The sequence below is a fragment of the Ovis canadensis genome, chromosome 17, assembly GCF_042477335.2.
Source record: "Ovis canadensis isolate MfBH-ARS-UI-01 breed Bighorn chromosome 17, ARS-UI_OviCan_v2, whole genome shotgun sequence".
Lineage (NCBI taxonomy): Eukaryota > Metazoa > Chordata > Mammalia > Artiodactyla > Bovidae > Ovis > Ovis canadensis.
Window position 1 is genome coordinate 79,206,111 of NC_091261.1, and position 27,440 is coordinate 79,233,550.

At 55.8% G+C, this 27,440-nt stretch overlaps 2 protein-coding genes across 5 annotated transcripts; one reads left to right on the forward strand and one right to left on the reverse strand.

The window, feature by feature from the left end:
- Window positions 1-919: 919 nt before the first annotated feature.
- Window positions 920-24,590, reverse strand: ZMAT5 (zinc finger matrin-type 5). 4 transcript variants are annotated; one of them, XM_069558539.1, is made up of 7 exons: window positions 24,061-24,150; window positions 19,779-19,863; window positions 11,664-11,818; window positions 8,519-8,581; window positions 6,133-6,213; window positions 4,817-4,928; window positions 920-1,308 (listed from the first exon to the last, which is right to left on the reverse strand). In XM_069558539.1, the coding sequence occupies exons 3-7, from the start codon at window positions 11,788-11,790 to the stop codon at window positions 1,179-1,181; spliced, it is 513 nt and encodes a 170-aa protein (XP_069414640.1). In that variant the 5' UTR covers window positions 11,791-11,818; window positions 19,779-19,863; window positions 24,061-24,150; the 3' UTR covers window positions 920-1,178. The 4 variants fall into 4 exon arrangements, with proteins under 4 accessions (XP_069414640.1, XP_069414636.1, XP_069414638.1 ...); XM_069558535.1 differs by lacking the exon at window positions 19,779-19,863 and having other exon boundaries at window positions 24,061-24,590; XM_069558537.1 differs by lacking the exon at window positions 19,779-19,863 and having other exon boundaries at window positions 23,968-24,134.
- On the forward strand, window positions 24,192-26,531 carry UQCR10 (ubiquinol-cytochrome c reductase, complex III subunit X). The gene is made up of 2 exons (XM_070289356.1): window positions 24,192-24,645; window positions 26,268-26,531. Exons 1-2 carry the CDS (start codon window positions 24,496-24,498, stop codon window positions 26,310-26,312), a joined length of 195 nt encoding a protein of 64 aa, XP_070145457.1. The 5' UTR covers window positions 24,192-24,495; the 3' UTR covers window positions 26,313-26,531.
- The last annotated feature ends 909 nt before the right edge of the window (window positions 26,532-27,440 follow it).

Below are 27,440 nucleotides of genomic sequence, written 5' to 3' on the forward strand. Positions count from 1 at the left end.
AGAGGCAGGAGGAGGCACCGTGTGCCCAACGCTGCACAGCCAGCCCCAGCCTGGTCCCTGAGGGGTGCCCAGGGCCGTGCAGGGGCGTGCAGGGGGTAGGCTGCCTCCTCCTGGAGTAGGACGAGGCTGGGGTCTCTTGGGCCTTGGTCCCTGGCACAGCCTGAGGAAGCCCTGCCCTCTGCTGAGTCCCTCCCTCTGACCTTCCCTAGACTCAAACCAGCCTTAGTCCTCACACTAGAGAATCAGCCCATTTTAAAGAGGAGGAGTCTGAGGTCCAGAAGGCTCCCAGAACTGGCCTCAGCTCCCCCCAGCAATGGTGATTTTCAGGAAGGGCAGAAGCTCACGAAAGATGGAGCCGGTAGCCACCCCACCCATCGGGCTCCCCCACCAGAGGCCCAGTGACCAGGGGGCTATCATTGCCCGCCAGCACCCAGCACAGCATCTTGACCTGGAGTGCAGGGCTGGGCCGCAGACCACCTGGGCCGCCTGTGTGGTCTCCCTACCCATCAGGGGCCTGGCTCCTCCAGGGTGGAAGCCCCCCCGATGTCGGTGCTGGGACGCTCAGCCAGGCCGCTCTCCCCAGCCCAGGGCCCGCCCTCCAGGGGTCGCCCACTTCTCCACTCCACCCAGGCCGAGACCCGGCTCCGCGCGCCACCCGAGCTGCGCCACCTGTGCTCTGCACTGGCGGACGTGGGGACCCGGCCGGCACACCCGGTCCTCAGCTCCCCTCCCCAGATGCGGAGCCACGCCTGGTCTGGATCGGTCCCGCCCTGCCGCGCTGAGCCTCCGCCAGCCCCTGAGGGAAGAGAAGGGTGCCAAGCACCGATCAGCCCAGAGAGAACCGCACCTCGCCCATCTCCCGACCCAGGGCCAGAGCGTGGAGCAGAGGGCGCCAGGCGAGCAAGGGCAGCTGTGCCACTGTGGTGACAGGCTTGCTTTATAAGCATCCAGAAGGAAGTCCTCTGAGGTTTCTCCTGAGGGGGTGGGCGTGGAGCAGACTGGCACAGAGTCAGGACCAGGGCTGCACCTGGCTGTTGGCGGGCAGGGAGCACGCAGGCCTCAGAGAGGCCCAGGCTTGAGTTTCTGACGCTCCATGGGGCACAGCCTCGGTGTTCGCCGTAGAAGCCCTTCTCTTGGCTGTGGCCGACTCATGAGCTCGCCAGGCAGGGAGGAGGGGCTCAGCCCCACTGGACGCTGGGCTGCAGGGGCCACCCCCCAGGAGGGGGTGCCCGCAGGGACGGAGGCAGCTCCTGGACTGGCGGCCAACCCACGGGGTACTGGAACACGGTGGCTCTCATGGGCTCGGCCCTAGACCCAGAGGGAAGGACGGAGAATTAAAAGTGGGGCGCTGTGGCCCAGGCTGGGGCCCTACCTGCCCCTGCCCAGATCACCCTCCCCACCACCCCAGCTGTGGCGGCCCCCCGCTCGCCCCCACTGCCTGAATCACCAGTTCAGGAAGGTAGAGCCTCAGAAACACGCGGGCCCTTTGAGCCCCCGCTCTAAGAATGCGCCCAAAGAAATAGTGGGGATTGGGGGCAGAGACTGAGCTGAGAGAGATGGGAGGAACCTCAGGAGTCCACCTGTGGGAGAAGGATAAATGGATAAATATGTATGCACGTTCACGGCAGAGAATGCTATGCAACCTGTGTGAGACAGAGGCTGACTTATACGCACTGACGAGGAAAGGTGTCATGACGCACTGTGAGACGAGGGTAGAAAAAGCAGCTTATAAAATAATGTATATAGCATGATACTATTTTTGTTTAAAGATATATAACATATATAAATGCATAAAAAGAAAAAAAACCTGGAAGACACAGCAAAATGTTAACAGTGGTTCTATCTGAGTGCTGCAATTATGGGTGATTTTTTTTTTCTACCTCTTTTATACTTTTCAAAGAAAAGTTTTACAAGCACGCAAGCCTTTGAAATCAGGAAAAAAAAAATTGTCTAAATTTTTTTTTTTTTTAAGCCTCATTTCTCACGCTATTCACTCTCCTCCCCCTTAAAGTCCACCATCCCGGGAGCCACCTCCTGGGGACCGGGGCCTGTTTGAAGCACCCACCCACCCCCGTTGTGCCCAGCCTGGGGCAGCCCTCTCCTCAGGGAGCCTGCCCCACCTGCTGCCGTCCCACAACGCTCGCTCCTTCGGGACTTGACCCCCACGCAGGCTGCTGCTTGTGCTTCAGCCCCCTGCCCAGCCCTCCCCTCAACCCCCACCCCCCCACCCGGCCCCGCATTCAGTGCAGGCGAGGCCCTGGCAGCTGTTGGCAGGCCCGGGGCCCCCGTGGCCAACCGTCTGCAGGAGGAGAGGCCTGGAGGCTTGGGCCTCTCTCTGGCCTGACCCACCGTCAGACCCAGAGCAAGGACTTCAGGCGGCCTGGGGCCTCCCGTGGCGTGAGGACAGGGGAGTCCCTGCTCGGCTGTCTGCTGCCTGCTGGAAAGCACAGACAGCGGCTCCCACCGTGATTTATGGCATCGGGGAGAGTTCATAAACTCCAGCAGCCGCAGAGAAGGGTGGGAGTGAAGGGGGGGCCCCGCGGCTGCTGGAAGGGACGCCTGGCTGCCAGCCAAGTCCCGCTGCTCCACAGAGAGGGCGTGACCCAACGGGGAGCCCCGTCCTGCCTCCGGACCCGGGCAGACGCCCAGGCGGCCAAGGGGTCCCGCCAGGAGAACAGCACATTCCCCAGGCTCACAGGCCCTGAGCCATCAGGGTGCACCCCTCCAGCCCGCACAGAGCGGACAGGGATGCGGGCGCCCAGTCTGCCCGTCACGGGGACAGGGGCAGCTCTCTCTTCTCTCTCGCTGTCCCCCGCCCTGGGCCCAGTTAGAAAGAGAGAGTCTCAGGGAGGCGCCTGGGCTGAACAGGAGCGCCCGGCTCGGAGAAGGGTGCAGAGGGGAGATTAAGACGGATCAAGTCACAATCTGAAGTGCCAACAATGGAAAGCGCGATGAGCCCTGGCCTGGCTGGGGATTAGCCTGCTGGTCTGAGGCCAGCCCCTCCATCCCAGCACTGCCCACTCTGGCAGGCCCCTCAGGGTCAGTCTGCCAGGGTGGGGGGCAGTGGACACGCAAGCAGCCCCCCTCCAGCCTGCATCTCCCCTTCCCCAGGAGGGCTGGCCAGACTCAGCTTGAGGGCTCTGCTCGGCCTGGGGGGGTCAGAGCCCTCAGGGCTGGGTGGCCCCAGGTGGGCCAGGCAGCCGTCTGGGCCCTGGGTGTCCCAGGAAGGGGGAAACAGACACACCGAGAGGTAGAGGGGCCACCAGACCCGTTCCCACCAGGCGCATGTGGCACGAACACCCAGGAATGGTCCCCCGGGCCGGGCCCCTCTCCCCAAACATTCTCCTCAGCCAGTGTGTCCTGGGTTGTGAGCTCTGGGCCGCCGTGAGGGGGAGGCCCAGGGCGGGGCGGGCCAGGGGAGGGGAGACGGCTCAGCTAATGCTTGAAGGATGAGTCTGACTCTGCCAGGCAGACATGGCGGGGGTGGGGGGCAGTTCCAGGCCCAGGAAATAGCACGAGGCGCCCCACAATCAGGAACGCCCACCACATCTAAGAAGCCGCCAAGCGTCCTGACAGGACTGACACGGAGGCCGGACGAGGGAGGTGAGAAGGTGACCCCCACGGGCCACGGAAGCAGCAGAGAAGTTAGCCAGGGCCCTTCGAGGTGGGCGGCAGAGTCCAGGCTCCCCGAGGGGGAGGAGGCCCGGAGGGTTTCAGCAGGGGCCGGGCCGGGGAGTGTTCTAGAAGCTGGTTGGGGCGGCTGTGTGGAGGGTGGGTCACCAAGGTCATAAGCGCTCCCAACAGGACCAGAGGAGGGGCCGTCACGCTCCAACATGAGAGCCATGGCTGCAATGTGTGTTTTCAAGGTCGGGGCCCAGATTTAAAAACAGGATTAATTTTAAAACAGCTTAACAAGCTCTCCTCACTGGGGCATGGAGAAGGCAGGAGGCTTGGCTCTCACCCCCTGTTGGAGCCTCAAGGGGAGGCCTCACCCCACAGACTGTACCGGCTGGGCCACAGACCACGAGGCCCCCCCGCAGACATCACCGGTTCTGCAGCCCCAGTGCAGCCAGGCGCAGGGCGACCTCACCATGTCAGGCAGCTCCCGAGCACACCCCTTAGCCCTCTCCCTCCCTTCCCTCTCAATACCTGGTGGAAGGCCCCAGGAGCCCTGGCTCTGGCCTTGGCTGTGACCTTGAAGGGCAGAACCTGGGTTCCTGACCCAGGCTGCCGCCCATATAAGGAGTGAAGGGCACCCCATCTACTCCTGGGCCTCCTGAGTGCGGGGCCCCAGCAGCAGCCGGGCCAGCCCCACCCCAGCCCCCTCCTCAAGGTCAACGGCGAGGAGTCTGTCGCCCCTCTGTGCCATCCCGGCTCTGCCCGCTCAGAGCTGTGTGCCCCCTGACAAGTCACACTTCCCACGAGCCTCCCTTCCCCTTCTGCAGGGTCGGGGCAACCGTGGCCCTCTGGCAGGGTCTAGAGGGGACAGTGACCACGCTCAGGCCCCTCCCTCTGGCAAGGGACACTTGGTGCTGTGGACTCAAGCTGGCTTGGCCACCTGCCTGCCTTCAGCCAGTGCAGACTGCTATAAGGGGGGAGCCACCAAGGCAGGGCACAAGGCTGGGCATGGGCGCCTACAAGCGAGTGTCTGTAAGCCTCTGGCCAGGGCCTGGGGACCAAGAGCCCTGATGTGGACCCCCTGGGGAGTCCTATGTGGGTATTCGTGTCTGGTCCCTGGGCAGTTGGTGGCGACAAGGGCGAGCTGGCTGGGGTCCTGCTCCTGGAGGGCACGGAGCGGGGAACCCAGGGCCTGTACCTGCTGCTTGGGGTGGAGCTCAGCCGCTTGGCTCGCTTCTCCAGCCAGTCCTCCAGGCGGACCTCAGGAAGCTCGGCAACGTCCAGCGGCCACTCCCTGGCCCGCCTCTCCTCTGGGGGTACAGACAGACAGGCCAGAGTGAGGGACATACTCACCCCCACGCTCCCACATGGCAGGTGGAACCTTCTGGGGTGGGGGGCACAGGCTGGCAGGCCAGGAGCAGAGCCTCTGGCCTGTCTCCACCTGCAGCCACCTGCCTCCCCAGGCAGCTCCCCCTGGGCCTCGCACTGTTTCCTCATCAAATGGAGAGCAAACTCTGGCTGCCCCGCAGCTTTCTGGAGGTGGACACGGGATAATGCGTGTTGAGAGGCTGGTCTTCAGGAGGGTCCAAACCCTCCCAGGGTCGGGAAGACAGCGTAGGCTGCAGAACAGAGCAGAGCCTGTGTGCACCCTGCTCCACAGGCCTCCAGTTCTGAGAGATGGTGGTGGGGACAGGCTGCAGATACAGCTGGCTGCTGGGATGCACTGGTCCGGCCCACGGGCCTCACTTCTGCCCTGGAAAAGCGCCGAGAGACCTCTGTCTGCGCCAGGGCTGCGGCTGCACTGCCACCAGCCCCCCAGGGCAGGCACTGCCCACAGGATCTGACTGGTCAGAGGGGAGCGAGGCCCATCGGGGGATGAGGGCGAAGGCCAGGTCGGCCCAGACGCTCGCTGGCCACGTGGATGGAGGCACCGCGCTTGCCGGGGGCTCACGCGAGGCTGTTTTTCCATGGGTTCAGTGAAGGGAGGCAGAAGATCGACAAAGACCACCTAAGAGGGAATTCCCTTTTCTCTAATTGCAGCGGTAAGAAGTGAATGGCGGACAAAGGCGGACAGGCCAGTCTCCAGGCGGACGCTGACCTCGCCTTTCCACAGAGCACCCTGAGGTCAGGGAAGGTGCTCTTTTCATCTCCGTGGACCCAGAGCAGCAACAGGGGATCTGCCAGGGACCAAGCAGGGACCCCAAACACGTGGCCTGACTGAGGAAGGGCGCGTGGGTGTATAAGAATGAAGGGCAGGCTAGCAGGGCCCCAGCGGGGCTGAGGCACACCCTCAGGACTCCCGGGCAGGAAGCCATGCGTCTCACTTTAAACCCAGCCAGGGATGCGGACGGGAGCTCCTGGCTCCTTCCCCACTTGTGCCCGGGGTGAACTGAAGGTGGCTCCTGATGCTACGGGCTACCGGACATGGCGGTCACAAAAGAGGGGGTGGGGGGAGGTGCAGGGCAGCAGCCCCCAGCAACCCCGCCCCCAGCCCAGGGCCCCAGGGAGACGCACCCTCCGCCTGGACGCTCAGCTCCTGTAGGCCTCGCTCGGACAGGTGGGAGAAGCGGCAGCTGGAGCCAAAGTCGCACTGACCTGCAACGGGAGGACAGAGCCAGTCACTGCTGGAGGGGACAGAGCCCGCCACTGCTGGAGCGGAGCCCTGCGGGCTGAGGGGCAGCCTGAGGAGGGGCCAGCTAGCGTCAGGGACTGAGGAGGGGCCGCCCAGCCCCGAAGGAAAAGCTGCACTCCCTCTGGCCTGGCCACGGGGGCTGCCAGAACCGCCTGTCGGGTCCCCCAGGCCCTGCTCGAAACCCTTCCCTGGCCGGAGACCAAAGTCCACTGTAGCTTCGAGTGAGTGAGTGAGTGAGTGGAAGTTGCTCAGTCGTGTCCGACTCTTTACGATCCCACAGACTATACGGTCCATGGAATTCTCCAGGCCAGAATACTGGAGTGGGTAGTCTTTCCCTTCTCCAGGGGATCTTCCCAACCCAGGGATCGAACCCAGGTCTCCCGCATTGCAGGTGGATTCTTTACCAGCTGAGCCACCAGGGAAGCCCAAGAATACTGGAGTGGGTAGCCTATCCCTTCTCCAGCGGATCTTCCCGACCCAGGAATCGAACCGGGGTCTCCTGCATTGTAGGCGGATTCTTTACCAATTGAGCTATGAGGGAAGCCCCAGGGAAGCCCCTTTAGTGACTAGGTTCCATTAAGCCTCTGCAGGCTTGTCCCCTGTCAACTCCCCCTACCTGAGTCCCATCAAACTATGGGAGGACCCTGTGAGGGTCCTGCTTCCTCGTGCCCGGCCCGCTGGTGGCCCCTGCCCAGGGCTCATGGTTGGGGGTGGGGCACAAAAGCTGGACTGCTTCCCCGGAGAGGCTTTCACGGCAGCTTTGTCAAGGAGGCACCAAAGTCCAGGGTGGCTTTCCGAATCTCAACCGTGGAGACTAGAAAGTGTCTCGAGATAGCAAGAGGCTGTGGGGCTGCGGGAGGGATAAGCTGAGACTGACACACACACCCTCCTGTATATAAAACAGATGACCGAGAGGAATCTGCTGCACAGCCCGGGGAGCTCTGCTCAGTACTCTAACGGCCTATATGAGAAAAGACTCTAACACAAACAGACAGTGGAATAAGTATGCGTGTAACTGAATCACTTTGCCGTACACCTGAAACTGCTGCTGCTGCTAAGTCGCTTCAGTCGTGTCCGACTCTGTGCGACCCCATAGACGGCAGCCCACCAGGCTCCCCCATCCCTGGGATTCTCCAGGCAAGAACACTGGAGTGGGTTGCCATTTCCTTCTCCAATGCATGAAAGTGAAAAGTGAGAGTGAAGTCCCTCAGTCATGTCTGACTCTTAGTGACCCCATGGACTGCAGCCCACCAGGCTCCCCTGTCCATGGGATTCTCCAGGTTAAGAGTACTGGAGTGGGGTGCCATTGCCTTCTCCGACACCTGAAGCTAACATGATGTAAATCAACTGGACTCCAACAAAAAACAGGAAAAAAACAAACACAGGAGATAGAGGTGCCCTAAGACAGCCTCACGGACCATGCCGCGTTCAGGAGACCCTGGGGGCAGCACTGCCTCCTGAGGGGAGCGTAGCTCTTCACCCCGCTTTCCAAGGCCAACAGCAGTACCTGTCCCGGGTGCCAAGCTCCCTCTCACACCGTGCTCCCTCTCACACCGTGCTCCCTCTCACACCGTGCTCCCTCTCACACCGTGCTCTCTCTCACACCGTGCTAGCCACCACGGTGCTCCTCTTTGCTTTGGCTGCGAGGAACCTCAGGGCCAGACCCTCAGTGAGCACGCAGGACCCCGGGACAAGCCTGGAGGAGACACACTGCTCTCCAGCCTTGCCCTGTTCTTCCTGCTCTTGTTTTCACCTGCCTCCGGCTCCTCTGCCTGCTGAGGTTTCTGGCTCCTGGAACTACATGCATCTTTACTAGCTGGGTACGGAGCAGTGAAAGCGACACCCAGCACCCTTTGTTCGAACTCTGAAGCTTCTCGCTGCTGTCGACCTGTTAGCGTCTCCAGCCGTGCCTGCCGAGAAGGAGGGCGCGGTGAAGGTCGGGCTCCCAGGCTAACTTAATCAGCCAGTCTATCACACCCATCAGTGTCTCCTGGATTGACTCGCAGGCTCTTGCTCACCCAGCGCTTGCTTGTCCTGGGTGACCTGATAAAATCATACGTTGAGGTCTGAAGAGCTGAGGACCAAGCCCTGGCTGTCATAAGGCACAAGCCCCCGGGAAGGCCCCCGGTGACTGAGACCACAAAGTGGGCTCAGGGTGGTGGCTGGGGTGAGGGCAGGGGGCGCGCTGTGCAGAGGTCCAGGCAGGCCAGATGGGTCCCAGGCAGGCGGGGGGGAAGGGAGGGACCTGGACTGAGCAGGGCACCTTACCTGTCAGTAGAAACTTCCGGCAGGGCCTCTTGTTCTGCTCATCCAGCAAGATGGCAGCTGCATCTGCAAGGAGACAGGAGCTGGGCTCAGACTGTGGCTGCAGACGGGCACTTCCCACCACCAACACCAGGGAAGGGGAGAGCGCCTCACCCAGCAAGGAGGGTAAGAGGGGACCACCACGTGCAGGGACGTGGGGAGAGGGACCCAAGCCTCAGGTGACCTCAGCCCCACCCAGCCAAAGCCAGGACAGGTGTGAGGTCAGGACTCTCAACCGTGCATGGCAGATCACCTGGGGAGTTTTTTTAAGTTCTGGTATCAGATGGTTTAGTCGCTAAGCTATGTCTGACTCTTTTGCGACCCTATGGACTGCAGTCTGCCAGGCTCCTCTGTCCATGGGATTTTCCAGGCAAGAATACTGGAGTGGGTTGCCATTTCCTTCTCTAGAGGATCTTCCTGACCCAGGGATCAGACCCGCTTCTCCTGTGTCTCTTGCACTGCAGGCGGATTCTTTACTGACCCAGTCACCATGGAAGTGGGTTTCCTGGGCTTCCCTGGTGGCTCAGACAGTAAAGAATTCACCCGCCGTGCAGGAGACCCAGGTCCAATTGGAAGAAGACTTCTTTGTTCTGTCATTGCAACTTCCTGAGATTCTACCATTCCCTTCTCCAGGGGATCTCCCCAACCCAGGGATCGAACCTGGGTCTCCTGCATTGCAGATGCCTTACCATCGAGCCATCAGGGAATCCCATATTGAATATTAAATCTTATATGTTAGAATTTAAATTCTGTTTGAAGTTTAAACCTTGTGTGCTCCTTGGTGGGCAAGGAATCAATTGGTCAGAATCTGTGAGTGAGTGAGGCACACAGGATGGTGCCCTGACTCAGACCCCTCACGTCGCCCTGGAGGAGGGCGCAGCCAGGCCTGGGCTGTGCACTTTCCCCGTCCATCCACCACCTTTTCCAGAGGCCAGGGACTTCGGAGCCTAGGTTCACAGGATCCCAGGCAAGCTGCTTAATCTCTCCAAGTCTCGGGTTCCCCACATGTCAAATGGGAGGAAAACGCTCACCCGGTAGGGCTGCTGTGAACATTTAATAAGTTAATGGATGGACAGCACTTGGCAGAGCACGCCACACATTAGAATTTTGCCAGGAAACTGGAGCTGGGAGCAGCCTCAGTGCCAGGGTCCCCGGTGATGCTAACGTGCAGCCAGAAGTGGAAGCTCAAACAATAGGAGCAGTTCTTACTCCATGACCTCCTCATAAACCCATCATATATGCAAATAGGCCCATTTTGCAGATGGGAATACTGAGGTTCATGCAAGGAAAAGGGGCACACAGACAGGAACTGGCAGTGCCAAGTTTGAACCCTAGCAGTGAGTCTCAAGCCCCTGCCCTTTCCCGTGTGGCTGCTGATTCCCTGGTGTTGGGCTTCCCTGATGGCTCAGTGGGTAAAGAACCTGCCTGCAATGCAGAAGACACAGAAGGGGCGGGTTCAATTCCTGGGTCAGGAAGATCCCCTGGAGGAGGAAATGGCAATCCACTCTAGTAGTCTTGCCTGGGAAATCCCTTGGACAGAGGAGCCTGGAGGGCTACAGTCCATAGGGTCGCAAAGAGTTGGACGCAACTGAGCAGCTGAGCGCCAGCAGTGAGTCGCTGGCTGACAGGGGCCCCTCACCTCCCTAGGTGGGCCAGCTGATGGCCGGGGGTGGGGCTGGGCTGCTGAGGTCTGCAGTCAGTTATCAGAGGACTCATTCCCGGCCTGCCTGCCGGAGCGTGGGTGCAGCTGGCAGCGTTGAGCAAGGTCCATCTGTCAGTACTAGGCCTGTTACTCGGCCCACCCTGCTGGTGCCAGAGGCTTCCCCTGGGGAGGTGGGTCCATGGAAGGCATCTGGACACTGCTCAGAGCCTCCCCTGCCACCCATCTCCCAGGCAGGATAGCGAAACTGGAAGAGGGGCTGAGTCTGAGTCTTGACATGGTTGTCAAGACAACCCTATGGGGAAGGGCTCCAGGCTGCCCAGCATCTGGCTGCTGGCTCCAACTCTAGCCACACGGCAGAAGCTCCAGGCAGCTTTTCACGTCTACTGAGCCCAAGCCTGTCTTTCCCAGCTTCTGTTTTATTTCATCCGAGGGGAAGGCTTGAGAACTGTTAAAATGCTCCTCAGTGATGCTGAAGTGCACCCAGGGTTGAGAACCCCCACCCCAGGCCCTGCCCCTCTGCCCGGCATTCAAGGCTTCTCGAGGTCTGACCCCATTGGTCCTTCTCGCTTCAGCTCTCCAGATGAACAGCTGCCCCGCTGCCCTGGGTCTGTTTGCTCGTTCATTGAGACATTCGCCCGGCAAACATTTCCCGAGCACGTCCTGGGCGCCGGGCGCTGTGCCAGGATGAGGATTTAGCGGAGGACAAGTCAGACCTGGTCCTTCCTTCCACTCTGACAGTCACACTAATCCACGCGGCTGTGAGCGAGGTAAACAGCCACCACGCGGCCAGATGACCTCCCCTGGCCCAGGGGTCGGAGAGGGCGTCCCAGAGGGCTCCCCCGGGGAGGGCACGACAGCAGGAAAGGCCTGGCAGCGGAGGGGCCAGTACCGGCCATGGCCAGCGCACTGGAGCTTGGAGGGAAAGGCCAGCAGGGGTTCCGCCCTGACCTCGCTGTCCTAATGGGACGTGAGGTCATGGGGCAGAAGGGCCCTGTTCTATTCACCTTTCGGTCTTCAGAGCCTCTTGGGCAGCCAGGTGCATGCCAGGTGTTCCCCAACCCCATGGCCAGCTTCAGCCCCTCCCCCTCGCCCTCTCTCCTGCGACAAGAACACCTGCTCAGGACGGAGCACAGGCTTTTCCCTAAGCTGTGGGCTGGAACACCAGCTCCTCGGAGAGGCCCTCTCCCTGTCCCCAGTGTCCCCCAGAGCCTAGCAAGGGCTCTGAGAATGGAGCCTCCAGTCAGGACTGCAGGGAGAGGAGCGCACCTGCCACTGCCCCTCCAAGGGCCCGTCTGCCCCAGGGGCCAGCAGCCCGGGCCTCTCTCTCTGGCTCTTCGGAGAGCCCAGGCCAGGATGGTTGCTGGCCCATGGTGCTTCCCCATGGATGATCAGAGCGATTGGAGACCAGGGTTCCCCCCGCCGGGCCGCCAGGCCTGCAACACTCACCTCGAAACATATCGTACCAGAGCTTCTTGGCCTTGAGGTGCTGCAGCCCATTCAGGTGCTTCTTGCGGTTGTGGAGGTTGTCCTGGAAGGATCGGTCGCAGTAGTCGCAGAAGTAACGCTTCCCCATGGTGACCCGCGCTGGGAGCTACCACTGCCTGCAAGGTCAGGGCGCTGGGTCAGAGCGTGGAGGGCACGCCACCAGCCCACCCGGAGTGCAGAGGGGCTCGCCCAGGGCCTGGCCTGTGCCGGGGGAGGAAGGTTCCCAGACAGCCTGGGAGGAACCACATGGGCATCAGCATGTTTCAGCGCTCCCTGGGGGTTCTCATCTGCAGCCAGGCTGGAGAACAGCCGCCTGCCCTCCACTGGCCAGCCCCCCGCAGGGCCCCCCACACCTCTCATCTCCCCTCTCAGAGCTGTGCTCCTTCCATCTTTGCTCAAACACTGCCTTCTCAGTAATCTCCCGTGACTACTTCACTGACAACGGCAGAGCCCTCTGCTTGGCTTTCCCCATTCCCAGCTCCACTTTACCACCTCTGAAGTAACGTTATCTGTTCTGTTTATTACGTCGTCTCTTCAACAGGAATGTGCGCCTGTGGGCTGGGATAGTTTTGTTGTGTGTTGCTACAGCCCCCAAAGTGGTGCACAGTACAGAGAAGGCAACCAAATGTGTGTTGAACACGTGCATTAATTCCCATTTTCCTTATGGGAACAACTGAGGTTCAGAGAGAGGAAGTGACTCGCCCAAGGCCACACAGCTGGTACACGGAAGGCAATCCCCGGCGCCCGACAATCCTGCCGCTGGTGTCCGCTCTTCCACAGCCAGCTCAAGGCTTAGAGAAGCCAGAGGGCTCGGGCGGACACGCAGGCACTGAACGCTCAGGTGGTGATCATGGAGGAAAACAAGAACGGTTCAGGGTCTTCAGACCCGTAAGACCCCTCACTGGTGGTAACCACCGCAACCAGAGGCAGGTAGCAACTCTGTGACTCATGGCCAGCCCTTGGGTCCCTGTTTGGTGTCACAAGATGAGAGGACAAACGGGTCCACTCAGGGCCATCAAGTGGGATCGGCAAAGGGCTGAGCCCAGAACCGTCCCACACCTTTCAGGTCCCAGAGTCTGACCCCTCCTTTCCCAGAGCGGGTGCCTGAGGCCCCGAGGACGAGAGGGAAAGTGACTTCCCCAAGGTCACCAGGTAAGCAGCAGAAACCCCAGCCCCCTGGGGCCTGGAGAATACAGTTAAAGCTGAGAGGCGATCCACAGGGCAGCCAGAGGGGGCAGCCAGAGGGGGACAGATGCATCTTGGGATGTATCCCTCCTGATAATGGGGAGGGACACAGAGACAAACGAGCCCCCTGGAGAAGGCCGCTCCCGCGACAGACAGCAGCCATTAAGTCAAGGGCAGTAATGGGATCGGGAACAGACAGTCACTCAAAATGAAAACGTATAAAACCTCTCTTCTCCTATTACTGCTGAGAAACCACATCCCAGACACACGGACTTGATATATTAAATTTGGCAGCTCTAATACACCCTGTCTTGCCAATAAACTTATAGGAATTGGATTGAAATTGTAAGAGATGAACGTTTAGCGGCCAAGTGCTTAACCAAGCCGTTCACAAGGCCTGAAGCAGCTCAGAGGAGAGAAACGGGCAGGGGGGAGCGCCAGGGGAGAGGCGTCCCTTGGGAGGATGTGATGGAACAAGGGCTCTGGGCAGACGCTGAGCAAAACCCCCAAAGGCACTGGGAAGCCAGCTGCGTGACCCCAGACCCCTCCAGGCCTCTACGTTCCAGCTAGGAATATGGGGCAGTGGGTCTGACTGGCTGGCTAATTGCTTAGAGAGCAGCACAGAGAAGTTTGCTTATCCAAATGAATTATTAGTAAAAGTTAAATATCAATACAGGGCTTCCCTGGTGGGCTCAGTGGTAAAGAACACGCCTGCCAATGCAGGGGACGGGGGCTCGATCCGTAGCTTAGGAAGATACCCTGGAGAAGGAAATGGCTACCCACTCCATTATTCTTGCCTGGAGAATCCCATGGACAAAAGAGCCTGGTGGGCTAGAGTCCATGGGGTTGCCAAAGAGTCAGGTGCGACTTAGCAATGTAAATAACGCTAACGATGTCTGGCATTGCGCAAGCGCACGATAAACGTCAGGTAGTATGGTGGTAGGTGTCAGCACCTACCCCAGGCCAGCACTGGGCTCAAAGCTCTAGAAGGCGTACTCTCACTGAATCCTCAGGACAACCTGTGAGGTTTCAGATGAGGGCTCTGAGATTCCCAGCAGGGAAAGGACTGAGCCAAGCTCACGCTGCTGGAGAGCGGCCAGGCCTGGCTGAGAACACAGCGGGGATGGCTCTGGAGCCCACACTCCCCATGGCTAAGAGAGTCTCTTCCCAACAGATCGCACTGATGACAGCTTTCCTCTGCTGTTTACTCACAATACCCCCAGGACCACACAGCCCCTTCAAGTACCAAGAGGTATGTATTATGATCCCATTTATGAAGGAGGAAATTGAGGCTCAGAGAGGGGCTCTGGGGTGCTCCAGATCACACCTCCAGGAAGAATAGCAGGTCTCGTCATGCCTGGGGCTGAGGTCTGCTGGGAAAGCCACCCACCAACCCACCAGGAAATGAAGAGTACACACCCCTCCCTCAACCTACCCGGTGACACCGATTCAAATGATGAACCTTTGGGGCTGGGCTGCGTGTGTCTGTGTACACGTGTGTTTGTGTTTTCCCATCTCTCACATGCACAAACCACGGGGGACACACTAGTCTCAGCTGAGGGCTGCCACAGCAGCAACAGCCCCCCATGCCTCCTCCCCGCTGCCCACCCGAGCCGCCCCTCATGGGGCAGGGGAGGTGCTCAGCTGTCCAGGACAGGTCAACGGGCCGTGCATCCTGTCCCGGCTCTGCCAGGCTGTGGTTGTCACGTGCCCTCTCCAGGCCTCAGTCTCCCCACATGGAAAGCACGAGGTAGGTAGCTAGGCCAGGAGATCTCTAAAAGCACACAGACACACACACAGACACGTAACAGAGAGCCTGGCCCACAGCAGGCCCTCAAGAAACATTGGCCATCATTACTGCTGGCCTCCAAAAAGCCAGGGTATCAGTGCCCAAGTGACCTCTGTGATCAGCTGCTCCATGATACAGATGAGGAAAATGAGGCCAGGAGAAGGGAAGTGAGCCATCCACAGCACCCAGCATAAGGCGGCACAAGGCTAGTCCGCAGCCCCAACGGCAGCCTAAGACCCCTGCCCGCTCGGCAGCTCTGCGGGGCCCCCCGTGCCCGGGAATGCGGTAGGGGGAGCAGAGTGGCTTTACGGGGGCCAGCACTTCCTGCCGCCTTCACAGGCCTGACCCCAGGAGGCAGAGGCCCTGACCCTGGGCAGGAGCTGGCCCCCAGCAAGGTGACCTCAGCTGGGTACCGCCCAGGTGTGAACCTCCAGGGCTCCCGACCTCCCACTCCAGCGCCCCGGCGCACATTAGGAGGGGCTGCGGCTGCAGAGCCCTCTGGACAGACACACACAGCTGGGCAGGTGGAGCGTGCCAGGCGTCCCTGCACAGGGCACAGGCTGCATCACCGCACTTGGCAGTCCTGAGCAGGAGGTCAGGGCAGGGGCGGGGGTAGGCACGGCCGGACGTCTCCCTGGCACCCAGATGCCAGCATAGGGTGCTGAGTAAGCGGGCCCTCTCCACAGCCATGATTCATCCCGTCCTCCGAGGACGCTCTGCACCATGTGAGCGCAGCCCTGTGGAACACAGGACCATCCGGCCCCGCTCCCTCGCCGGGAACACAGGCGGCACTGCCCGCCCACTCCCGGAGACCAGGTCTGCGGTGGCAACAGCATCTGCTGGCTCCCTGGACCTGTGCCAGGTGACAGAGTGGCTCCTCGTGGCCATGGGGCAGAGGGCAAGGCTCGGGGGGGACCACCTTCTGGGGTCACACAGGCCTGGGTTTGAGTCCCAGCTCTACCGCTTATCAGCTGGGTGACCTCCGGAAAGTCCTTTTCATCTCCCAGAGTCTGTCCTCAGCTAGAAAATAGGAACTCCGCCACTGCTGTGAATTTAGCACCGCGGAGAGTGGAGGCTGTGACTGCTGTTGCCATCGTCACCCAGGGGGCTCACTCCTCTCCCCTAAACCTGATTCAAAACTGCAGCCAAAGTCTCAGCAGCAGACACGTCTGTCCCTCTCGCCACCTGCTCTGTTTTCCAGAGCTCGTCTCACATGCTGATTTACTGTTAAATGGGCTGCGTCCCCGCTAGAACACAGCTCCACCAGGGCAGAGAGCGCTGTCTGTCCGTCCGGCAGCTGCACCTGCTCAAACACAGAGTGGCTGCTGGGATGAGCGGGGGGCCTGCCCATCCCTGCCTGAGGCCTTGCGCCGCCTGGTCACCAGCTCGCCCACCCTCTTCTCCGTAAGCTTGAATATGGGGACGACCATGAGGACGAGAAGAGAGACACGAGGTCCCCAAGGGGAGTCTGCCACCCTCCCCCTCCCCGCAGGGCTTCTGTCCCCAGCAGAGACCCCCAGCCCACTTAGCCCACACCCGGCAGGCTCCAGGAAAGGATGGCCACTGAGCTGAGATGCGGGGAAGAGGAGGAGGGGAGAAAAGAGAGAGTCCAATTTGACTCCGTAGTGCGAGGCATTCCCTTGCCTGACTTCACAGACCCCCTGAGCAGACACCAGGGTGTCCATTTCACAGGTGGGGACACACATTCAGAAACCCTCACTTCCTAGTTTGCTCAAAGCCTCGACTGGGAGAGACCCTGATGGCCTCTCATCAGCCCGAGCGCTGCGGGTGGGCCGGCGGGCACACCCCAGGCACCGCCAGCGCTGTCGCCGCACGTCCCGGGGCCGGCTGACACGGGGCCGGCGGTCCCTTCCCCAGCGCCCCATCCTGAGGCTGCTCCACTGATATTCTCGGTTCCTTTTATCGTGAGCAGCTCGGGTCCAGAGCTGGCTTTGGCACAAGGCTAAAATAACCCAACAGCTTGGCCGCGGGGGCTGGGAGGCAGCCGGTAATGATCCAGGCTTGTGCTCTCCACACGCTGCCCTCGGGCTCACCTGTCATTTCTTCTGATTACGGCACTGCCAGGCCCCAGGTAAACAGCAAACCTTGGCCAGAGGGTGGCTCTGTGGCGCGCCCACTAGGAGCACCGCAACATTCCAGCATCGCATATGCCCGCCGTCTGGAGTCGGTGGCATCAGACCCGCCCCACACGGGAGGCCTGCAGACTACCTGCTCGGGATCCAGCTCCAACAGCAGTGCCTAGGAGACCCAAATGTCTCCCGATGGGACCCCTGAGATGCTAAGGGTCTTCCTCAGATGCCCCCAAGGTCTTGTAGCAACCACCCATCTCTCTCCTCCTCACCTCCTGAAAGGACAGAGCTCCAAACAGGAGAGGTAAAAAATCACCCGAAGGAGGCTCTTGATCCACACGCCCCAATTCCAAAACATCTCTGCCTTTCCCTTCTCCACCCTCCCCCCACCATCCCAAAGCCTGGGCTCCCAATACCACGGGACTCTCTGCCACTGCTGCCCAAGTCACGTCTCACCCTTTCACACCAAGACCAGCCTCCCCCTAGCCTTTATTTCCTTTTCCTCACATTTTCATTTCAATAACATCTGGTTTGTAGTTGTTAGTCGCTAAGTCGTGTCTGACTCAGAGATCCTGTGGACTGCAGCCTACCAGGCTCTTCTGTCCATGGAATTTCCCAGACAAGAACACCAGAGTGGGTAGCCATTCCCTTCTCCAAGGGATCTTCCCAAACCAGGAATCAAACCCATGTCTCCTGCATTGGCAGGCAGGTTCTTTATCACTGAGCCACTGCTGAGCCCCTGAACCAGCCTCCTTAGTTCAGCCCACCCTGGGCAGCATTATATCAACCCTCTGAAAACAACTCCTCAAATTTTTCCATTGTTCCTGGTGAGGAGCTTATTAAAAATGAAGCCTCCTGAACAGGATCCTCAGGAATTCTGACTCAGCAGATCTGGAGAAATTTGTATTCTAACCAGTGAGCCTAGCACCCCCTAGCAGATACCCCCAAGAAATAAAAGCCTGGAGAACTGAGGTCCCACTGTTCATCAACCTTCTCTTCCCCTGCATGCCACCGGCAGCCTCTGCTGAAGGCAGTCACTCTGGGTGGACACAGCCCCCAAATTCGTGTCCCAACTGGAAATCTGCTGGTCTACACACACCCTCAGTGTCCTGAAACCCCGACTTGACCGGAAAGCAAAGCATAACTCAGAAAAGTGGACAAAACACTTTTCTTACTGGCTACGTCTCCTGTCACACTCCAGGAGAGTTTAAAATTGAAAATACAGGACTTCCCCAGCGGTCCAGCGGTTAAGCATCCACCTGCCAATGCAGGGGACACAGGTTTGATCCCAGGTTCGGGAAGATGCCACATGCTATGGGAGCAACTGAGCCCATGTGCCACAACTACCGGGCCAGCGCTCTAGAGCCTGGGCTCCTCAACAAAGAGAAGCCCGGCCCTCCACAGGGAGTGAAAGCCTGCGCACGGCAGTGAAGACGGAGCACGGAAAAAAATAAAGAACACATGAATACACCTTTTTATTTTTAAGCTATATGTAAGGAATTTGACCGGGATTCCCTGATAGTTCTGTTGGTAAAGAATCCACCTGCAATGCAGGAGACCCTGGTTTGATTCCCGGGTTGGGAAGATCTGCTGGAGAAGGGATAGGCTACCCATTCCAGTATTCTTGGGCTTCCCTGGTGACTCAGCTGGTAAAGAATCCACCTGCAATGTGGGAGACCTGGGTTCGATCCCTGGGTTGGGAAGATCCCCTGGAGAAGGGAAAGGCTACCCACTCCAGTATTCTGGCCTGAAGAATTCCACGGACTGTAGAGTCCATTGGGTCGCAAAGAATCTGACGCGACTTTCACTTTCACTTTTCATGGAATTTGATTAACGTAGACAATCATTTTTTAGCAAAGAAAATAGAGGTAGAATAGCAACTCGATTATTGTATTAATGTTCTTGTCCTAAGTTTATTAATAATCAGTGTATACTTGGTATTTAAAAGTATCTCACTGAAAAGAATTTCTGTTGAGTATACAAGAGAAAAGCATGTTTTTTCAGGAACTGATTAAACTGATTCCAATTTAAAATATAAAAATTAAAACCTGTAGTTAGATGATTGAGAAAACGGGGTTCCCAGTGGGCCCAGTGGTAGACAATCTGCCTGCCAGTGCAGATGTGGGCTCGATCCCTGGGTCAGGAAAGTCCTCTGGAGGAAGCAATGGCAACCCATTCCAGCATTCGTGCCTAGACAACCCCGCGGTCAGAAGAGCCTGGCGGGCTACAGCTCATGGGGTCACAAAGAATCTGCCGCGCCTGAGTGGCTGAGCACAAGTCCACAACTGACAACTTATCAGCGATTTGTCTGAGGCTTGTTACTTTAGGCGGAGGAGTTAGCGAAGGCTGGGAATGTCGGCTGCATAGTAAACACCTGCATATAACACCTGGGGTGCTAGAAGAGCTTCTAAGAGTGGCCCCCCATATTCCAATTTCATGACAGAGATGGAACCAGTATTTTTTGAATCCCCAGACTGAGAAAATGTGACATAAGAGAACATGACTAAGTCTGTTAACAGTATCAAACTGTTTACAAGAACTTAAAATTTATCACATTTATTAGTTTAATTTATTGGCTTTTCTAGTTAATTGTTTACTAAGTATTCTGGGGATATTATACTTGTTAGGTTATATATCTGAAGTACTTAAAAGGAAAATCAAATATATTAAATGTATAAGTGGAATTAAATGTGTAAGGGAATGTAATTGGGCTAAAGATAGGGCTCAATATGTAAAGGAATTTCATTTGCTCAACTTGAGTTCAAACATTAATCAAAGGGAAAGTTAAGGTTATTTTTCTTATTTTTTTAGGTTTACACATAGAATAATAATTTCTAAACTGAAAGCGATAGCTTAAAGAAAACTATATATATTTTTAATAAAGCCTTGCTCCAAAATGAGAATTAACTAAAAAAGGCAAAAAAAATAAAAATACAATAAGCCACACCTTAACTCCCTGTGGTCTTCCCTACCCATCTCACCTAAAATAATTCCCCCCTCCTCTTAACTTACCATCAGCCAGATTAGCTGTCAGCAAGGAAAAAGTGTTCTTTCCCAGAAGCTTCACAATCTCCTACCCCAACGGGCTACCAAGATGCTTTGCAAATAGAAAATAACTGGTCATGGTTATAGAGCATTTCACATTTTTCCTCCCCATCCCCTAATAAGGCATTACAGTTGCTTTTACAAGTCAGAGGTAGATCCAGGTTTCCAATCCGGTCCCTGCTTTTCAATGCCGCACCTACACAGATGACTTTTATCTCGGGCTCAGACCTCTCCTCTGAACTCTACATTCATACCACCATCACCCTCTGAACAGAAGCAGTGGCAGATTTTAGTTTCTTGGGTTCCAAAATCACTGTGGACAGTGACCGAAGCCATGAAATTAAAAGATGCTTGCTCCTTGGAAGGAAAGCTATGACAAACCTAGACAATGTATTAAAAAACAGAGACATCACTTTGCCAACAAAGGTCCATATGGTCAAAGCTATGGTTTCTCCAGTAGTCATGCATGGATATGAGTCGGACCATAAAGAAGGTTGAGCACTGAAGAACTGAAGCTTTTGAATTGTGGTGCTGGAGAAGACGCCTGAGAGTCCCCTGGACTACAAGGAAATCAAACCAGTCAAGGAAAGGAAATCAACCTTGAATGTTTCTTAGAAGGACTGATGATGAAGCTAAAGCTGCAATACTTTTGGCTACTTGATGCAAAAAGCTGTCTCATTGGAAAAGACCTGATGCTGGGAGAGAACAAAGGCAAAAGGAGAAGGGGGTGCAGAGGATGAGATGGGTGGACAGCATCACCCACTGAATGGACATGCATATGAGCAAACTGTGGGAGACAGTGGAGGACAGGGGAGCCTGGTGTGCTGCGGTCCACCGGGTCACAGAGTCAGACACCATGTAGTGACTGAACAACAACCACTTCCATCTGACATCTAAGTAGCAGTTCGAGCTTAACATGGCCAAACAGAAGCTAAAATCATTCCTTTGATTTTAAGTTGCTGAGGTCAAAACTTTGATGTCATCCTGGATTTCTCTTTCTGGTACCCCCTACATCACCCACCTAGAGCCAGACATCCTGGAATGTGAAATCAAGTGGGCCTTAGGAAGCATCACTACAAACAAAGCTAGTGGAGGTGATGGAATTCCAGTGGAGCTATTTCAAATCCTAAAAGATGATGCTGTGAAAGTGCCGCACTCAATATGCCAGCAAATTTGGAAAACTCAGCAGTGGCCACAGGACTGGAAAAGGTCAGTTTTCATTCCCATTCATAAGAAAGGCAATGCCAAAGAATGCTCAAACTACCGCACAATCACACTCATCTCACACACTAGTAAAATAATGCTCAAAATTCTCCACGCCAGGCTTCAACAATATGTAAACTGTGAACTTCCAGATGTTCAAGCTGGTTTTAGAAAAGGCAGAGGAACCAGAGATCAAATTGCCAACATCTGCTGGATCATCAAAAAAGCAAGAGAGTGCCAGAAAAACATCTACTTCTGCTTGATTGACTATGCCAAAGCCTTTGACTGTTTGGATCACAATAAACTGTGGAAAATTCTGAAAGAGATGGGAATACCAGACCACCTGATCTGCCTCCTCAGAAATCTGTATGCAGGTCAGGAAGCAACAGTTAGAAGTGGTCATGAAACAACAGACTGGTTCTTAATAGGAAAAGGAGCACGTCAAGGCTGTATATTGCCACCCTGCTTATTTAACTTATATGCAAAGTACATCATGAGAAACGCTGGGCTGGAGGAAGCACAAGCTGGAATCAAGACTGCCGGGAGAAATATCAATAACCTCAGATATGCAGATGACACCACCCTTATGGCAGAAAGTGAAGACGAACTAAAGAGCCTCTTGATGAAAGTGAAAGAGGAGAGTGAAAAAGTTGGCTTAAAGCTCAACATTCAGAAAACGAAAATCATGGCATCCGGTCCCATCACTTCATGGAAAATAGATGGGGAAACAGTGGAAACAGTGGCTGACTTTATTATTTGGGGCTCCAAAATCACTGTAGATGGTGTAGCTGGCAGCCATGAAATTAAAAGATGCTTACTCCTCGGAAGGAAAGTTATGACCAACCTAGATAACATATTAAAAAACAGAGACATTACTTTGCCAACAAAGGTCCGTCTAGTCAAGGCTATGGTTTTTCCAGTAGTCACGTATGGATGTGTGAGTTGGACTATAAAGAAAGCTGAACACCGAAGAATTGATACTTTTGAACTGTGGTGTTGGAGAAGACTCTTGAGAGTCCCTTGGACTGCAAGGAGATCCAATCAGTCCATCCTAAAGGAGATCAGTCCTGGGTGTTCATTGGAAGGACTGATGTTGAAGCTGAAACTCCAATGTTTTGACCACCTGATGTGAAGAGCTGACTTATTGGAAAATACCCTGATTCAGGGAAAGATTGAGGGCAGGAGAAGGGGATGACAGAAGATGAGATGGTTGGATGGCATCACCGACTCAGTGGACATGAGTTTGAGTAAACTCCGAGAGTTGGTGATGGGCAGGGAGGCCTGGTGTACAAAGGATCAGACACAACTGAGCGACTGAACTGAACCCCCTACATGCATCTATTCCATTTGACCCACCCCCTAAATACATCCCAAATCTGATCACTACTCTAATCCACACCCTAATCTAAATCACCATCCAGCCTCCACTTCCACCACAGCAACTTCCCCTCTTCAGTCTGATCTCTGGAGAGCAGCCAGAAATGACCTTGAAAGTAAATCAGATCATGTCACACCCCAGCTTAAAACCCATCATCAGTGGCTTCCTAGTGCAATAAGGAAAAAGTAAGACTCTTTACTGTGGGTTACAAGGCCAGATATGAGCTGATCTGAGCTACTTCACAGTCCATTCTACTTTTTCCCCTGGAACACCCCAGGACAGAGCAGTCTCAAGGCCTTCGCACCAATGTTTTCCTGTTTGTGAAAGTGAAGTCGCTCAGTCGGTGTCCGACTCTTTGCAATCCCATGGACGGTAGTCTACCAGGCTTCTCCGTCCATGGGATTTTCCAGGCAAGAGTACTGGAGTGGGTTGCCATTTCCTTCTCCAGGAGATCTTCCTGACCCAGAGATCGAACCCAGGTCTCCTGCATTGCAGGCAGACGCTTTACCCTCTGAGCCACCAGGGAAGCCCTGTTTGAACTGCTACTATTCATTTACTCAGTTCAGTTCAGTTCAGTCGCTCAGTCGTGTCCGACTCTTTGCGACCCCATGAATCGCAGCACACCAGGCCTCCCTGTCCATCACCAACTCTGGGAGTTCACTCAGACTCACATCCATCAAGTCCGTGATACCATCCAGCCATCTCATCCTCTGTCGTCCCCTTCTTCTCCTGCCCTCAATCCCTCCCAGCATCAGAGTCTTTTCCAGTGAGTCAACTCTTCCCATGAGGTGGCCAAAGTACTGGAGCTTCAGCTTTAGCATCATTCCTTCCAAAGAAATCCCAGGGCTGATCTCCTTCAGAATGGACTGGTTGGATCTCCTTGCAGTCCAAGGGACTCTCAAGAGTCTTCTCCAACACCACAGTTCAAAAGCATCAATTCTTCGGTGCTCAGCCTTCTTCACAGTCCAACTCTCACATCCATACATGACTACTGGAAAAACCATAGCCTTGACTAGATGGACCTTAGTTGGCAAAGTAATGTCTCTGCTTTTGAATATACTATCTAGGTTGCTCATAACTTTTCCTGGGCACCCTGGCTAAAATATTACCACAACTCCCTCCCCAATCAACCTGTCTTCTGCTCTTACTTGTTATTACTGCCCCTACTCACACACACTAGAACGAGCGCTTCATGAGGGCAGGGACTGGTTCACCGCTGGATCCGCAGCGTAGGGCCCAGGGCCTCTTAGAAAACGTTTACTGGACCGCCCTCGTCCTCCGAAGTTCTTGCTATTTCTATTCCCCGAAGGAATAAGTGCATCTAGGTCTCCCGTCTTCCAAGCCAGGCTGTCAGCTTGCGAAACCCAGGGATGAGGAGTATAGGAAGCAGCGGCAGAATCGCCTCTTCCCCGGGGGTCGGGCAGAGGAAATTAGCCCCCTGGACCCGACTTGTTGCCATAGGTTCCAACTCTAGACCTGGACTTGGGGCTGACAGAGGCGACAGGGGTGGGGACAAGCTTGAGATAAGGCACCCAGGCCTCGCCCGTGTATCCAGTCCACGTCGTGTTAAATTACCGCGGGGCTCGCCGATCTAGTTGGGAGAGCCCAAGTCCTCCCGCGGCGGGGTGAGGAGAAACTCTCCTTCGATGTCCCCTTCACAGAACATACCTGGTTCGGCGGGGCCCGACGGCTCCGAGCTCCTCCTCCGGCGCCCTCACGCCGTGAACTGCTTGCTGGGATTCGTAGTCCTCCCGCTGGGGAGCGGTCCGCCCTTCCCAGAAACCTTTGCGAATCAAAGCGGAAACAGAGCGGAAGTTGAGGAAGCGCGAGGGCCTCTGGGTATTGTAGTGAAAATATTAAATCTTTTTTAAAAAATGCTTAAGAAGAAGAATTCAGTAGTATGTTTCACCAAGCTGTTTGGGATTCCATGATCTGGATTTTAGGAGACCTTAATCCCGCGCAAGCCATCAGTTTACCTCCATAGTTCAAAACGACGAGCGCCGAGATTCAGAAGAACTACGAATCCCATAAAGCATTACACGTGGAGGCCCTTTGGAGAGAAAGGTTGTCTCGGCGCCGGCGCTCGTTCTGCAGCGGGCAAACATGGCGGCCCCGACGTTGACTGCGAGGTTGTACTCCTTGCTGTTCCGCAGGACCTCTACCTTCGCCCTCACCATCGTCGTGGGCGCCCTGTTCTTCGAGCGCGCCTTCGATCAAGGCGCAGACGCGATCTACGAACACATCAACGAGGGGGTGAGGGCCTGGACCGTCCCTGACCTTGGGCCCTTCTGAGGGGTGACGGAGTGGAGGTGGGGCGGGACGCAGTCTCCCTTGACGAGAAGCGGGGGAACCCTGGAGGTCTTCTATCTGTAGACTGCCGTCTGTCCGTTCCCGGCCGGTATGAACCCTGAAACGTTCAACGGGATCAGCAGCTCCCGCTCTGCAGGGGTTGCTAGTATCGCTGTCCCCCACCCCACACACCCACCTGTCCATTGGCAGGAGCGAAAACTAAAGCAGAGTGAGAGCGAAGGGTTATTAGGGCCACACCACCAGGAGGCCAGTGGCAAGTCAGGGCTGGACCCGGGACCCCTGTTTCGTCTGAGGGTTTCAAGCGCACATTTGAGCGGGCCACGGCCGTGAATAGGACATCTTCTTAGACACTGGGGCTGGCCTTTTTAGACAGCACTTTTCAGTTCCGAAGCCTTTCTATGCTGGCAGCGATGGTATTAATAGTGGTTAGGGGGTGAGGGGTGAGGGGGATCGGGAGGATATAAAAGCAGAGAACCCTGGGTGGGAATACCGGGCCTTACCACTTAATAACTTGTGAGTTAAGCTCTCTGAGCTTCACTTTTTTCTGTGAAATAGAAATGATAGTAGCTGTCTCAGGGGATTATTGTGAGGATTCCATGAGATGCTGGCAAGGTGTCCAGTAGGTGGTACCAGTCAAAAACTAGCATTTTTTACCATCCCAGGGAGAAAGTGGAAGCATAAGATAGAGAATAACAACACCTTTTAAAGTCACTGTGTGCCAGGCACTGTGCTGGGTGCTCTGCCTACTTTATATCGTAAAGTATTTAATTTATGGCTCATACTAAGGAATGTCCTGGACAAGTAAGCTGTGTTCCACCACTCTGTTAATAATTTGAAACTGTCTGGCCCTACAGCCCAGGCAGGCTCTGTCTCCTGATGTACAGCCTGTGGTCAGGGTAGCTTTCTGTCCTTATGAAAGTGCTGCTCCTGTTCATTTGTAAGCTGTTCCCCTGGCCATTTCAGTATGTGGGGAAGGCATCTCAGAACGTTGTCATAATCCACCCATTCTTGGTGCTTTTAGGAGTGAAAATACAGCTAGTTCCTGACCCAGGGATCATAAGTCTGATGAGGGTAAAATATGGCTCAGTGTGAAGTATTTGGGGACCAGGCTCTTAGGACCTCTGGAGTAATACCTGGGAGTTGAAGAAATGAGACATTTCCAGCCTCTCTTCCTTAATAACTGTGTGCTTTGGGGGCCACCCACTCCAGTATTGCCTGGAAAATCCCATGGACAGAGGACTCTGGTAGGCTGCAGTTCATGGGGTTGCAAAGAGTCGGACACGACTGAGCGACTTCACTTTCACTTTTGGGGGCCCTTAGTGTCTCTACCTCAGTTACCTCTAGAGTGAGGTCATGCATTCCCCTTCCTTCACATACTGATTGAGCGCATTCTGGAAATGCTGGGAGTGTACGTCAAGCCTGCTGTTGCTTCCTGACTGCCCACTGCAAGCTGTCTGGATGTGGTCCATGTTTCTCTCAGGCCTGTTTCAGAGTCCAGGGCTGTGGGAGGCGTGTACGATGTGAGGAGCAAAACTCAGTGTGTGGCTCTTGTCTTTCAAATGCAGAAGCTGTGGAAGCACATCAAGCACAAGTATGAGAATAAGGAGTAGCTCCTCGGAGGCCCCCGTCCAGGCCGGAAGGACCAGGTCCAGCACCAGCTGTTTGCCCAGAGCCGGGGCCTCAGCTCGAAGACATGCTCGCGCCGCTTTCCACAGACCGCCTTGAGCTGTCCGCAGGAGATGGCGTCACCTGGCAGACTCTTTAACTTCTGCTGTGTCTGAAGTGTGTTTAGTCAGAGTCATCACCAAATAAATGTAAATTGTCCTTGAGACCTGCTTCTGCATCTTCTTAACTACCTGCTCTTCACTTAACCAGTTATTTGACACCACTTCAAAGTCCTCTGCAGGCATCTGAAGGGTAGATTCCGTTATTCTGGGTCTCCCATTAACTTCCAGAGAATTCTGGTTTTCACACCCTGAGCTAGAGTTGGAGGTGTTAACCTTCAACTTTGGCCTCTAAACCAATAGCTCCATTCTTGAGTCACACAGAGGACAGCTAACTGGCTGTGGATCCAGCTGGGGACAAATGTTTATTGTCCATTCTGCCTTTAAGTTGCTGAGGATCTTTGGGGAAGCTGGCATACCTGTCTGGGCCACAGCTCATCTTCTCATAGCTGTAAGGCATATCGGAAAGCACGCTGCATGGCTGGGAGCAGCCCTGGAGAGCATGGAGATGTGCTGAACAGTGGAGCGGTTGGTTCTGTTTGGTGACTGGCCTGGAAAGATGAGTGGCTCACTTGCCCACCATCTTTCACCTGGAGCCTGGAGTGATGGGGCCAGAGCTAGAACAACCACTAGCATCTGATGGGGGAAGAGTCATTTGGGAAACTCACGCGGGGGTTGGAGAGACCCTAGGAACTGCCCAGTGTGCCCTACCTGAGGCATATCCTCATGAAGGTGGCAAGTCCAGGCCTGGAGAAATGACCTGACAAAGGTCGTACAGCTCTAGGGGCCAGATTAAGACCTGAGCCAGAGTAGAGGCTATTCTTTTTAAGAACGATTTCACCATGAAGTAAAGAATAATCCCGGGGGTTGAAGATTTGCCATTTACATTACACTACACTTTCCTCAACAATTTGAGGGTAGTGTGCCGGCGAAAAACAATAAAATGGAGCGTTCTTGAAAAGTTAGTCTACAGTATTCCTTGCGCACCTGATGACAAGCTCAGGGCAGTGGGGG

What these genes read in the sequence shown, in the direction of transcription:
- ZMAT5 (XM_069558535.1), bottom strand. Translation starts at nt 11,790, where the DNA reads ATGGGGAAGCGTTACTTCTGCGACTACTGCGACCGATCCTTCCAGGAC. An exon ending in CTGGTACGATATGTTTCGAG is followed by an intron (nt 8,582 to 11,663) that starts GTGAGTGTTGCA and finishes GTCTCCTTGCAG; the next exon opens with ATGCAGCTGCCATCTTGCTG. An exon ending in GCTGAGCGTCCAGGCGGAGG is followed by an intron (nt 4,929 to 6,132) that starts GTGCGTCTCCCT and finishes CTGTACCCCCAG; the next exon opens with AGGAGAGGCGGGCCAGGGAG.
- UQCR10 (XM_070289356.1), top strand. Translation starts at nt 24,496, where the DNA reads ATGGCGGCCCCGACGTTGACTGCGAGGTTGTACTCCTTGCTGTTCCGC. An exon ending in ACGAACACATCAACGAGGGG is followed by an intron (nt 24,646 to 26,267) that starts GTGAGGGCCTGG and finishes TTTCAAATGCAG; the next exon opens with AAGCTGTGGAAGCACATCAA.